Here is a 14,834-nt window from a genome sequence, read left to right as displayed (position 1 = left end):
CCTTTTCTCTCCAACTCATAAACGTGTTAGCAAACGTCTGAAGAAGAACATTCCATGTGCTACCAGCCGACTTGTGTTGCTGTCTGTGGCTGTCAGGTTTGGACTGAACTCATTTTCATCAAAGTTGAGCATCAGTCCAGGCCAGACTATGCTTCACTGCTGTCTGCTCTTTGTTGTTTTAGCCTTTTATTGTCTTAGTTTTGACAGTATTTACCCCGTGTGTGTGTGTGTGTGTGTGTGTCCCTTCTCCTGTCCAGACTGAAGTGTGTGTGAGCTCTGATGTGCTTCTGTGTAAGCTGCCCGCTGTGCTGCGCTGTGTGACGGCCCTGCTGGCCGTGGAGGCAGGGGAGACGGCAGAGGACACGCCTCCTAACCATTCCTCACCTGCGTCTTCATCGTCGTCCTCCTCTCCCTCCTCGCTGTTGTCCACAGACTTCCTGCTCTTTTACTGTGCCGTCATGGCGCTTCTCTACATCATCTACTGCTACCTGCTCACCTAAAGCAGCTGCACACAACACTTACATACTCATATGTTGAGCTGCTCTATACAAATACTAAACACACACAAAAAATGCTATAGCTGTTCCCACATCTATCATTTAAACAATGTGTGCACTCAGTATACACACCGACTGTAGAGCAGATGTCCAAAGCCCTAACTGACACTCTTCAGCTGCTCTGGCTGGATGTTTGAGGCCGACATAGCATAAGAAACAAATAAAACACACAACAGAACACTACACTGAAGGACAAATACTGCATGAGAGCAAATGAAGTGTGAAATTGCCTTAGCCTGAGTTAGCCTTTACTCTGTAACGCACAGTATGTCTGAGAAAGATGAACGTGGTCTGAAGCTGAGCTGCTTGGTGGCAGAATGTATCTCACTGGCTGAGACATTAATGGGTGGAACAGAGGAACCACATTGTCCGCTACATGTTCAGGTTCTCACATGATACAATAAGATAAATAAACATATGGCTCTTGAGGAGGTTGTTTCTGTTGAGATAACAGCTGGGCTTTCTCTAGAGTCAGATCATCTGTTCTTATTCCTTCCACCAATGAGGTAATGCAGTTTGCATTTGAGAAGTTGTGCCACAGCTTGGAGGCATCTAAAATATGACATAACCAGCTGGCAAAGAGCAATCCTTTTAAATCCTTTTTTGCTCCACTATATTTGCTGTTCTACCAAAAATTCTTTTTGTTTTCGTTTCTTACCTAAAATCGCTTCACCAAATCCAAAAGCAATTCCAGAAAGGAATGAATTTGTAGAGGGTAAAATTGCCTTCTGGAAGCTCATTTGGTTAAATTTCCTTGGTGGAAAGACACCTACTCAGCTGCTTGTTGTTTTGGGTCTTTTGTTTGGTGCTGATCAGTGAGTTTAGAACTTTTTCCATTTAACACAGCTGCCTCCTCCTACAGAGAGCGACGTGGTTGAGTGCTGAGAGGGAACAAAATATTGAAAGGAAGGAATGTCAGAGCGCAACACTGACCTAACAGGTGCAACGCGCTGAGTAGAACTGACACAGCTGCGTGAGGCCACTGCCAGCAGCAGCTCTTGTAGCACACAGAGCTAATAGTTATTGTAAAATATTGCTTAGGGCAACTTTTTTGTCTACATTTCTTAAACTGGAAAAATGACAAATGCTATGTTCCGACTGCAGGCAAACACTTTTGTTTCTTTATGGCCAGACTTGTCTGCATTAGTCGTTACTGTGGTAACAAGATTTATGTCAGTGGCCGACTCCCTCTGGTTTTGTCTGTACTGAAGACTTCCTGCAAGCGCCAGACAATTTCTATGAGCATCTGTCCAGCTGTGGTTCTGGGTTGGACATTGTCAGTGTGTGTTGCATTGAGAGTGATGCAGCAGACATATAAATCTGTCTTGATCAGCTGCATTGAGGTACGTTTCAAAGAAATCTGTTTGGATTTGATTTCATGTGAATTTCTTGCCGTCAGTGGAGACACAATTTGGATATTGGTTGATTTTTAAATATGCAGGACAATGATTTTAGCTGCATGGATTAGTTTCTGACAGTTTGGTTCTTCAGCTCCTCCCACCAAATATCTACTCAATCACTGAGACCATTTGTGCCTACAGAGGAGCTCTGGCTCTCTCAAGTGTTTAGACCTTTTTATCCCACAAGACAGAAGCTTGTTTAAGTTCCCTGAGACTGAACTGTGAATGTGATTTTTAACCTTGAGACAGATGTAAGTTAATTTAATATTGAACGTGGGTGATGATGACATATGCCATTGGAAAATGTGACAGCGAGACAGTCGAAACAGAGCTGATTAGAGAACACAGACCACTTTTTCCCACGTGTGCTGTGTCACCTGAGAGCAGCAGGGGGCGATGTTGTTGCATCAGCTCCAAACAGACGGTACAAACTCCTGGTGTGGGGGTTGTGTGTGGTGTGTAAAGTCTTTTTGTCATTGTCACTGGTCCATTGACCTGCTGACTTTGCTTGTATAAATGTAAACAGGTTATTAAATTATTGATTTGTTTTAATTTATTTTGGACTCTCTTCTGGTTACGTTGCATCTTTGGTGAAACAGCAGAAAATGTTCATACGTGGTTAAATCTCTTATCCAATAGTTTTTAAGCCTCTTCATGGTTTGAGAAATCAATCCAACAAAGGTAAATTAAATTTGATCAATATTCAATTATAGAGAATTAAAATAACAGTGAGTGTTTGATTCTCTCTCAAGGCTGGAGATTTAACAGAGCATGAAACGGCCCGTGCAGTTTTCACCCCATGTTGTGTCCATCTTATTGCTCACAAAAGGTCATAGTCTTCATCGAAGGTCAGATTAAATTCTCATTACTGTGCTGATTTGACTGATGTGGAGCTTGGAAGCTAATATCAATAGAGAGATTTTGGGAGATTCAGTCTGCTAAAGCCTTTAAGTCTCAATTCTTCAGCATTTCTTAACAGAATTTTTATTTCCTGAAAACACCAACTTTTTACTGCAACTGAACCAATGAAAAAGTTTGACCAACTTAATGTGTTCAAAGACAACAGTTTGGAAGAATATGGATGAATCATCTGAGTTTTTTTTTACTGTCCTCTATTAGTAAATTTGTTGGTCAAACCCTGCTCCCAGTAGTCAGGATTGATTCAACACAAAGTAATAACTAAACTGTCGTGTATACTCACAGCCAACAATTAGTTATCAAATCTAATCTCCTTTTTACGAGATGTTATTTAATTGTTCTAGCTGTCAGCGTTTCCACTTCTCACAGCAGATCGAATCCATTCATTTCATGATGTTACTTTTCATGACTGTGGCGTTTTATCTGTCCCAGAGATACTTCAACACGCTGGTTTTAGCTGGTTAGCTTCTGCTTAGAGCAACAACATGACATTTGAATCAAGGGTCCAGTTGCTGCTGTAATCTAACTTAACTTTTATATGGCTTAACAAGACTATATCTGGAACCCAAGAAGGCTGCTGGGTTGCTGCTGGCTTTGCCTTCAGACAGGGGGACCTCCTCAGAAATGACCACCTGGCTGCTGCTTCTGGATAGTTAGCCACCAGGTACTCGGTGCAGCCTTGTAACTATTCTTTCTATTGACTACAGCAGCAACTACTTTGTTGATTCCGTGTAACTTTAGCATTGCTGACACAGCTGGAGCAAACCTGGTAGCAGTTGTTAAACCTGTTGGCTAAAAAAGATGAGGTGAAATGGAGCCTCATACATTTAAATGAAATGTCCCTGTACTAACTGATACAACAATAACTGAACAATGAAATAACATTGTGATTTTATTTTGTTTATTTAAAAAAAGCTGCCATTTTTTACCCTGTATTCAGTTTTTTTTTTTTTTTTTTTAGAGTTTTAAACCATTTTTTTATTAAACACTTTTGACCATCAAATTAAAACGGCCCAACGGGTTCACGAGTAAATCGGAGAATAAAGACTAAGACTTGCTAAGTATACAGTGCATTGGTTATTTTTGTGCACAGATTCCTGCTGTTATCTGAAGGTCAGAAAGTCCACTGTAAAAACAGCCCTTCCCACATCTGACTGTTCTGGGTTTTTTTAGCCTGCTGTTAAGATGGAATTTATATCTTTCCAATTCAAATGTATATTTTATAAGTGAAACTGGATAAGCAACACAGTAATTCAGTCACTGGCTTAGATCAAGCTATATTCTTAAATATGTTAGTGGAACAGAAAATACTGTTGTATTTTATATTTATATACTACTCTTGTATTATTAAGAATTGTTTTTGACTTTATATAAATCTATATGTGAAGTTTTTTTTCCTTCCTGCTGTCAAGAATTTATTAAAAATGAAACTTTGAACATGTGCTTTTTTCTGTGCCTGCTTGCACTTGCTTTTGCTTTGTCATCAGATAAATGTGTGCTCAGGCTATCTGCCGCCACCTTAACATCTTATTCAGAAAATAAACCGCCGCTTTTATTAGCTTTTCATGGAACACAGCTACTGCGTGGATATGGTCAAAGCTGTGGCAAGAAAGAAATTCAGTTCACAGTTGATATTCCATTATATAAAAGAAAGAAAAATGGTCTTCTATTTTTCATATAGTCTGAATTTGTTGGCCAGGTCTACTGTAAGTGATTCTGGTGAAACATGAACGCCACCTTTGTTACTTTTACACTTGATTGTGGAATTTAGTAATCTAGAATCTTCACTTATTAGGTCTTTATTGACCTCCATAATAAATATGGCAAAAACTGCACAAGATTAAAAAAACACTTTGAAATCCAAACTAACAATTGATCAAGGAACCATGATTTACTGCCAACATATTGTAGACACTACTCTCATGTGAATTTAGTAGTGAGGAAATCGGTAGACCTTTCCTTTTTTTAAAGAAAGACGCATGTTTAGGGAAAACTGTTTAAAAGGTGAACCATCCACTATCACTGCATTTGATGAGATCCTCAGTGTTACACCCACAAACAGGATTGTGCAGCATCTGAAATGTTGTCAATGATAATGTTTTGGTTTTAAATCAGTGGGACCAGGCAGCAGTAATTAGATTTCCACAGTCCATCAGGGCTCAGTTTGCAGCTGAAGCCACGTTATTGTTAAGGATGCTGATAAACAGTGAGAGATGAACTAACAGGGATGTCATTGAATCTTTTTCTTCTTGCCTACAAGTAACAGACATTGGGTTAAACTCGGTAACACACAGTGACCTAACAAACTTGGTTCTTTCACTTTGATTTGAGTTTAAAGGCAGCTCCACAACACATTTAAACTTGTGTAATGAGGCAGGTGGGCGTGCAGATACCCTGAAGTGAATCCTCTCTGCCCTGTGCTTTAACCTCTTAATACGCTCCTGTGTGCTCTCCAAACAGTAGGTTTCCCATCATGAGTTCCCGCTGAGCAGTGATGGGGCAGGTGAGTGTGCTGAGCAAAGGTCAGAAAAAGGTTTGTACTGCACTCTGCTCAATACAGTGCTGCTGTGTCTGTGTGTCAGTCTGCCTGCTGCTCACACGTCACTGCAGATGGAGGATGGCTTCTCCAGCACTGATTTACCTGAATCGTGTGTGTATGTAAATGGACTTGTACTTGTACAGCGCTTTTCTAGTCTAGCTGACCACTCAAAGCGCTTCACTACATGCCGCATTCACCCCACTCACACACATTCATACAGCACATCTTAAGATACACATAACTACGTGCTTTTTCTAATCATTCACACACACATTCATAACTGGGGGGGCAACGTGGGGTTCAGTGTCTTGCCCAAGGACTCTTTGACATGTAGCCCGGGGAAGCCAGAGTCCAACCACCGACCTTCCGATTGGTGGGCGACTGCTCTTCCTCCTGAGCTAATCACAAAGTCCACAGTGCTGATTATGATTTAATGGTTTCTGTTGCTATTATTGATTTTCCTTATTGGGTGCTTTCAAGGATCAGTCAATAAGATGAAAAAGCTTGATAGTTATTGCAGCACACAAATCAGGCAGGGATGTCCATCCGAATCACTTCAAACTCCCAGGATACAAATATGGTAACATCACTGCAATGGCTGGACAAACCTGTCTGGGTGCCCTATTATGTGTGTGTTTGACCTGTGAATATTACTAATATAGCTCATACAGATGTGATTAGTCGGGGGTGTCCCTGAACATTAGGCTGCTGCAACAAAAGACTGAGCATCACCAGGTGAGATCAGTCAACTTCTTCCAAAACGGCATTAAAAATGATAGAGGTACAATTTAGTTTTAGGTGAATAAAATAGAACTGAGCTAATGTGAGCGAAATGACATGTGACTTATAATGAGATCCAAGATTAAGAAGTTACCCTTTCAGAGGTCCAAGTCATTTAAACAGGCAAATATCTTATCAGCCTCGTCTGAAGAGCAGGTTCTGGGATGAGACATGTACTCTTTTACTGGCCCGTGTTCTCATTAGCCTTCACATATTCAAATGGCTAGCCAGCAAACAGGCCCGCTGACTACAGGAACACATGCTTTTTGTAAAAGAGACCCTTGCTTATCAGGTAGATCAGAGACTTTCTTTAAACAGCTTTTCCGTTTTACAACATTGGTGAGTGGGTTTTTTATATATCCGCCTGGCTGCTTGTTCCAGAGAAAAGAAGTGAGGCTGATTTAATGGGTTTCATTTCAGGCCTGCGGGCAGTAAACACTGAGATTTGAATGGCTGTGTAGATACTTAAGTGTCAGCTGTATACAAGATTGAAATGACACATTTGATACAAAATGACACACACACACTCTTGTGTTAATGTGTTAACTCTAACTTGCCAATGTCCTTTATATCCACACCTAAAGACTTGTTTCCACTCTAAAACTGTAGTGAGAAATACTAGGAAGTATTCCCTTTGATAATCAAAACCAGAGTGTAGGAGAGTATGGTACTACATGGTACTTTGCTACTAAGATGGGATCACATGAGATTAAGAATGTTTTATTGCACACATCGCTCAGCATATCCAATATAGCTTAATCATAACTGATCTGGAGCCCGGCAGCTAATGTAACTGGTATTGCTGTATGATTGAAATGACTAACATCAGAGGTCATGATTTCATGGTGAGGTGGTTACTGAATGCTTACCATTTTGTTTCAAGTGCACTATAATAAAGACAGGAAGAAACCCTGCTTTGCATAAACACTGGAGGTAGTCAAAAGAAAAAAAATGCTAATAATAACTTCAACTAGTGCAGGAACATACCGGGTAAAGAGGTCATCTGCACTATGAGCCTCAAAAGTTTTGTTAAAATTTTAGATTTATTAGAAGATTTGCATTCTGGAATTAAAGTTCCTGCATTAGGTTTAATCCTACAGAAACCAGTGTTCCCAAATGGTTTTAATATTTCCACTTTTTTCACCCTATAAAATATGAAAATATAAAAGTCTTGAACCAGCCCTCATTTAATTTCAGTTTGTTTCCGTGCAGTCAGACTTTCTTGTAATCTTTTAAAGTAAACTTGAACTTTCATGCTTACAATAGTTCATTTTTGCCTTGCATATTGTTTATTCAGTAATGTTCGTGCATGTCTCAGTCAACTTCAATGAACCTATTTCTTTTTTTTTTTTGCACTATTTAAAGAAATTAGGAGTGGCTAAAGTCTTTTGCACAGTACAGTATGTCAATTTCTATAACAAATTTGGATCAAATGACAAAAGCACGGAAAAAACATCCCACTCATTAATGGTCATTAAGATTAGACTTAAAGTGAACTCTTCTAATCTTGTGCACAGCAAGACCTGCACCTCTTCTTCTTATTTGACTTTTTCCATTATTTTCCTTATTTTTGGATTATAGAACAAAATGCCCTGGAGGCGCCTTTTTTTTTTTTCTCTTTAATTTTTTCTTCAGCGAGTTGCTCAGCACTGTCAGTCAAATATGATCAAATCCACACAGTCCCAAAGTAGCAGATTTGTGTATTCTTTGACAGTTGAACTATTAATAAATAATAAGTATGGATGTTTACTTCCAAGCTTTGGTGTTAATTTAGTCAAGAATATTTGATTTAATTTGGAAACCATAAAATGAAATATTCAAAGCTAATTTATGGAGAATAAAAATACTTTTACAATGCGTGTCTTACTTGTGTCTACTTGCCCCTCTTTTTGTCCCCTGCCAGGATTCCCTGTGTTCCCCTCAGCTCATCATGGAAGATGAGGGGCTGAGCCGGCTGGCCCAGACTGTCCAGGTGTTAGTTGAACTGGCAGATGGCTCCCAGCGGGCCCCAAAACAGGAAACGTGTGCAGCCGCTGGCTCTACACAATGCTAGCACTGCAAAGCTGCATCTGCAAAGATTTAACAATGTCATCTCATGGCCGCTGTTTGTTTTTAACACGTTGAACAATTACATTAATTTGACTGTTTCCTTTACAGTGTTCATTTTCCAAACATCAAACACACAATGATATTTCAAATAAATCTGTAAACTGCTCAAAGCTTTGTGTCAAACTGCCTATTTGACTCTACTTAACAGGTTCATGTCTGTCTTTCACAGGGTCTGTAACACTTACATGCTGTAACATTCACAAACCACATTATTTTTCTCATAGTGTATATTTCTACACTATTGACACTACTCTTCTTTTGCTTGATAAGTCATTGTTTTGTTAAAAAATCAGGGTCAAAACCCAAAAAGCAGCATTGAGAATCTAATTTCTGTAAGAAAAATTAATCAGCTGCTCTGCCACCAACTTTAAGAGCTTTTAAGAAAGCTGGAATAAATAGAAATGGGTCTATAATTACAAGCTTGGGTTAGGATCAAAATACTTAAAATGTATCTGCACTGATAAATACATTGCCCACCCCCCAAAAAAGTCACACAATAATATTTTGTTGGACCGCATTTAGCTTAGATTACGGCACACATTCTCTGTGGCATCATTTCAATAAGTTTATGCAATGTCACAGTGTTGTATTCATTTTTCGCCAAGATCTTGTAATGATGGGAGAGTCTGCGCAAAGTCTTCTCCAGTACACCCCAAAGATTCTCAATGGGGTTAAGGTCTGGACTTTGGTGGCCAATCCATGTGTGAAAATGATGTCTCATGCTAAATCTGTACTCCTCAGACCACATGATCTTCTTCCATTGCTCCAATCTTTATGCTCCCTCGCTACTGGAGTCTTTTTTCCCGATTAGCCTCACTGATTAGTGGTTTTCTTAAGGCAGTTTCTTAAGCAGTTATTATGTCACAATCCCTCAAGTTCCCTTCTCATTGTTTGTGTGTAAATGCTCTTACTTTCACTATTAAACATAGCCGTGACTTCTACTGTTGTTTTTTTTACGATTTGATTTCACCAAACAATTAAGTGATAGCCGATCACGATCATTTAAGATTTTTTACCGACTACATTTCTTTCTCGAAGATGATGGTTCCCCACTATCGTTCCAGTTTTTAATAAAGCGCTGGACATTTTTTAACCCAATGTTAGTAGTTTAAGCAATCTCTTCAGATGTTTTCTTTGATTGATGCATGCCAATAATATGACACTTGTGAAACAGATTAACGACTTTTCCACGACCACAGGATGTGTCTCCCAGCATGATTGTTTAAGAAATGAGAAGCTACTCACTGCATCAGTCATAATCATCATGCAGTAATTACTGTTTGTTTTTTTAATTTAAATTACAATTATTATTAATATTCTATTTGTATAAAAACGCTTTCACTAACTCGGATGGTCTCATTTCTTTATGAAAATTGTCCTTTGATCTGGTTCATTTACTTTTAGCTTACTGCCTTTGTCAAGCCAATTTATATTGAAAAAATCTAAAAGGGTTTAACAGTTAAACTGTTGAATTTATTGGACAAAATAGCAGATGTCAAAAGTGTGTGAAACAAACTATGAGCCAGGCCTAAGGTAAACGTTTCGTATTGATGATGTGAAATTTGGAAGGAATACTTTCTGTGGGAAAGAAAACTCCATTTGATGTGAACATTGGCTTTCTTAACTCTGAGCAAATTTTACAATACATGCACAAAAAGCTACAAAGCACTCGAAAGGAAATGGAACTTTAAAAAAAAAAAACAGCCTTTTTTAATGAATAGCACAAACACTTTTGACTGTTATCAAAAATAAAAAAAAACACATTTGTTCCAAGTGTGATCAGATATCTGAAGCCTGCTGCATATCTTTTATAGCTACATTAGCTGGTATGAGGAAACCCAAATACAATCTCTTACTCAACTGTAGGGAGCAGACCAACACTTTGGGCAATGTAGATGCTAGGTGGTGGAAAGGACTTTTTAATCCACATATCGCAGAAAGAGAAGTTTTTGAATTACCATAGTGAACTGACAATGTTTGTGGTCTGATGCTGACATCCTACAGATGAAGCTGGTCCTTTAATCCTCAAATGAAATGAGCTCAACACACTGCAAATACCAGAAAAAAGTCCAGGTCAGGAGGAGACAGACAAGTGTTAAATGGTAAATGGATTGTTCATATATAGCACTTTTCTAGTGTTGTTGACCACTCAAAACCCTTTTACACTATAAACCACATTCACACACACACACACACACACAAACTCATACAGCACATCTTATCTGTCTATACTGTGTTCGGGCTACAAAGTGCTTTTATTTTTCCCTCTATCACACATATTCACGCACCAATGGATGCATTGGAGGTAATATGGGATTCAGTGTCTTCAAGGACACTTCAGCATGTAGTCCAGGAAAGAACTACTGACCCTTTGATTAGCAGATGACTGATCTTTCTTCTGATCTACAGATACACAGTGAAATTGTGAGAAATACAAGGTGAAAATACGCAAAATATGCGTATATACGAAAATATGCAAAAATATCTGGATTTCAGTTTTAACAGCATACAAAAATATCCAGCAGGTATCATGCCAGGCAAAATAACCCATAAAGCTTTTTTCCCCTCCCAAGTAGAGGGCTGCACTGACTCAAATCTTGCGAGGGTGGGCAGTATAACTTTGCTGCGGGTGGGAGCGGGCGGCTAAAAAAACAAAACACTGCAGAATCGCAGTGTTGCAAGCAGGACCCAAAAAAGGTCATGAGTCAGAACTTCTAGTCGGATTCAGGGGCATGCTCCCCTGGAAATTTTATTTTAATTCCGTTATTTAAATCTGGCCATTTTTAGTCTTAAAGGAACAAAAACAACATCATAATGACTTTTAGGATTATTTGTTTTGTTTGTTATCAGAGAACATCAGCCTCATCCTAAATGATTTGCAAATGAGTTACAACATAAAACTGGAGAATGAATTTCATCAAGTCATGGATTAGGAATAAAAAGGAATGAACTGTCCTGGTACAGAGGGATAATATATACAAATGCTTCATATTTCCTTCAGTATTCATGTTGATGATAGTGCCTAATCTGGTTAAGGAAAACCAGATTTTGAATACATTTCTATTATAATCTTACACAATACTTCAATTATCATGCATTATGCATCTAACTTTTAAAACATATACAGGTCTGGCATAGTCTCTTCCTTTTATAGCACCTGCTCTCCCTCTATCACTGCTCCTCTTCTTGCTGCTTGGCCCAAAGATGAACTTGGTTTGGCTCAGCCTTTTCCTCCCGATCCTGTTTTCCCTTAAGTAAAGAATATAAAAAACTGGACTATCTCACTCACCTGCAGCTTAATTCTAACGTCAATAATATTGTTAATCTTGTACATTTTTACACTTATATTTTAATACCCTACACTCAACACTTTTTTACTGAAGCATTTTTCTTATTTTGTGTGGAATTATTGTGCCAAGGTTTTTTTTTTATTCGACATATTTATATTTAAATTCTTATCCTTAATTCTTGGTAGCAGGTAAAAAGAAAATTTCACTGCACATTGTACTATGTATGATTATGTATGGGACAAATAAAACACATATATACACATACATATAGACACAGTCAAATACTAAACTGATAGAAATTAAAACATTACTCCATTTCAACATCATATTTTCAGATGTGTCAGAAAACCTTGAGGGTGGTGCAGAGCATTTGAAATTTGAGGTAAAAATAGAGCATTCTCAGGCTTTTTGAAGTAACCATTATGGTGACTCATGAAGTAAGGGCAAGTTACCACAGAAAATGATTTATTATCATTATTATTTTGAAAATTAACCGGATGTTTTATTTTGTTTCTGCGCACGACTTCCTGTCCCACACAATCTGCTCTGTGCCGTGTTGCTGCGTTGTGCTCCGGCAGAAATATAGAACAGGTTCAACATCCAACACTGAGAAATCAACACTGAATAAACGTTTAACTTTCAATCGAAGACGTCGCTGACATTTCAGTCGCAACATGAATGTTGACTCAACCGGTACTGACAGAGTTAACCAAAATGAAACTTTAATTCATGTTTCCTTGCTATCCGAGTAGTACGCTGGGCTGCAATAAAAATATCTCCACATTAAAATGCATTTTTTTCTCACAGTCATCTACCACTTAAACTGCTCTCCACCTACATTTTTAGCTTGATGTGCTGCTTTTTCAGTGACTGGTGAGACTGACTGACTCTCTAACAGTAGCGGTACCATCAAAGTCCGACTTGTGTGTGTTAGTTACCATAGCGACAGTGCATGTTGTTGATGACGCGCAGCACGTATGCCCAAACTGAGCCACTGTTATATTAAACAGTCGCGCTACTCTTGGCTCTTCAAATATAAAGTCACCACAATTTAAGCAAAAAAAATAAAAATGAATAAATACTGAGGACAAGACCTCGGTGTCCTCTGTGGTAGTTACGGCCTTGGTTGCAAGGTGTACGATAATTATCGTATTTGTACAATAACTTTGCCCTGTGTACGATGTACGATCAATAATCCCAAAAAAGGCCAAATATACATAATTTGATAATTCTGTGAAGGTGTGCTTGTAATCGTTTGTAATCAGCCTGTCGCAACTGTCTGTCGGATTTTTTTGTGAACCCTGAAGACATTTCATCCATGTGACAAGTTTCAAGCCAATCGTGCTTTTCTGTGTGAGCAACGAGTGACATGCATGCGTTTGCCTCAGAAATTCCTAGCAGTAGGTGGCCTCCAGGCCTCATGATTTGGCTCATTAGTTCCCACTCGTCATTAGAGGCATTCGGACAGAGAGTTCAAAGAACGCAGTTCTAAGAACTGTCCACCTTGAATTTAGTTATAAGAACTGCCCTTCCCCAGGGGAACTGTTTCATTTTGCATTCGCACATGAGTCGGGGACCTCGACAGGGACTGATGTGACGCAGCCGTCTGCAACAGACGTGTTACTTTAGCGCCACTCAACAGCAAAACAAAACCCGTGAAAAGTAAGGAGAGAAGAAAACAACACCACCAAGAAGCTAACATGGAGAGCGAGGAGGCCACCGTGTTCATGGTCTGCATGACGGAAACATTAATCATAGGCGATCACATCTCGTTCTCTCAGGTGTTTTATGTGTTTTCTAGTTCTTATTTTATTTATATTGCAATAAATCCCTCTTGGAGGACAGTCTGCTGATAAAACACACTTAATGAAACTTGGGTATGGAAATGGCACTTTTTTTTCTCTTATGTCTGCCCAGATGCTCTGTGAGGCTGGCAGCTAATTGAAGCAGTAACTGCAGAAACAGCCTGATATTTATAGGGTGTAAATGATAATGGGTATGAAACCCCACATTCCAACATAAATAGATATCAGCTGGCAGAGGATATGCTGTCCTGCTTCATCAGTTTGCGGTCGTATCAAGCAGAGACAAGGCTACTGAGAGAAGATCAGTTCAAACATGGGCTCTGAGTGTGCTCTCCTGTACTGACCATCTTTGTCTATGAATGTGTGTCACTGTGGGCAAGCCATAGGTGCACAACTGTGATGTGTCAGCCTGTTTTTACAAAACATTCAATAAAGTTACAATCACTTTTTTTTCCTTTGGCTATATAGGGATAGGGATATATAGTTGAGCCAGAAAAACAGGAAGAAGTCTGACAATGCCACCTTGGGGAAATGCATCCAAAAGGTTATTCTAAGTTAAGCAGCAGGAGACAGGATTCCATTTCCCATTGCAAATATATTTATTTCCAAAAACAGAGCAAAAACCAGTAAGGAACAATGACAAATTAAGAACAAGGTCTTCGGTGTTGATAGGCCCACCAACGGTGAGCTAGCAGTCAAGTCCCCTCACACATGCCACATGCACACAAAATGGTGAAGGCCTGTGACCGGAAGTACAGGGCTAAACATGGTACACAAAAAGGAGATACCCCCACCAGTAGAGGCCAGCCACCACTGCCTTACGCCACCAGCAAAATAAAATCAAGTAACGAGTTTTTTGAAAATATCAATTGAAACCCAATAGTATCTATTATATCTAACACAAGTTACTCAATGAATAAAAATCTCTCACTCACACATACACACCTTAAAATGTCTCAGAGAATTCCCAGCTCCACACAAATGATAGCCACTTATGAGCCAGTCACAATAGCAGGCTATGCGAGCCTGCCACACAATTCATCAATATAAGTGACCAAAACAAATTAAAAACAAAAAGACAAAGTAGCAGCAGAGTTTTAGCTATGGTATTAGTGCAGGTTAACGGGTGTAGGCCATAGTACCAGCAGAGTTAGCTGCTGTGGAAGGCTGTACAAGAAGGCTAAAAGTCCAGGCTTACAGATCTGATCAGGCAATGTTCGTTGACTCCAGGGAGAGACAAAGAGCTTGAGCTCATCCAGCTCACCTGAGCCAGCAGTGATCCACTAATATCCAATGGAGGGCCTACAAGCTCCAGCAGTGCTAAAGGACAGACAACCAGAAAGAGGGCGGAGACCAGAGCTGAGAACACACATGCCATTTGCAAACTTGAAAAGATAGACACCACTGGGTCTCTAAAGAAGCACTGTTCAACATAT

General features: G+C 39.2%; 1 protein-coding gene across 3 annotated transcripts in view; it reads left to right on the top strand.

The window, feature by feature from the left end:
- The window catches only part of lrch4 (leucine-rich repeats and calponin homology (CH) domain containing 4), a 47,276-nt gene extending 38,863 nt beyond the window's left edge, over positions 1-8,413 (top strand). For 2 of the 3 annotated variants that reach the window (XM_072375833.1, XM_072375832.1), the window contains exon 18: positions 258-6,468. In XM_072375833.1, coding sequence (XP_072231934.1) covers positions 258-500 — 243 coding nt within the window. In that variant the 3' untranslated portion in view covers positions 501-6,468. Of the gene's footprint in view, positions 1-257; positions 6,469-8,097 lie in introns of those variants that run through there. The other variant, XM_072375834.1, reaches the window with a different exon arrangement.
- The last annotated feature ends 6,421 nt before the right edge of the window (positions 8,414-14,834 follow it).

This window comes from Leuresthes tenuis, unplaced genomic scaffold, assembly GCF_036924035.1.
Source record: "Leuresthes tenuis unplaced genomic scaffold, fLeuTen1.0.hap1 SCAF_22, whole genome shotgun sequence".
In the NCBI taxonomy this organism is placed as follows: Eukaryota; Metazoa; Chordata; class Actinopteri; order Atheriniformes; family Atherinopsidae; genus Leuresthes; species Leuresthes tenuis.
This window is presented reverse-complemented; position numbering and strand designations above follow the sequence as displayed.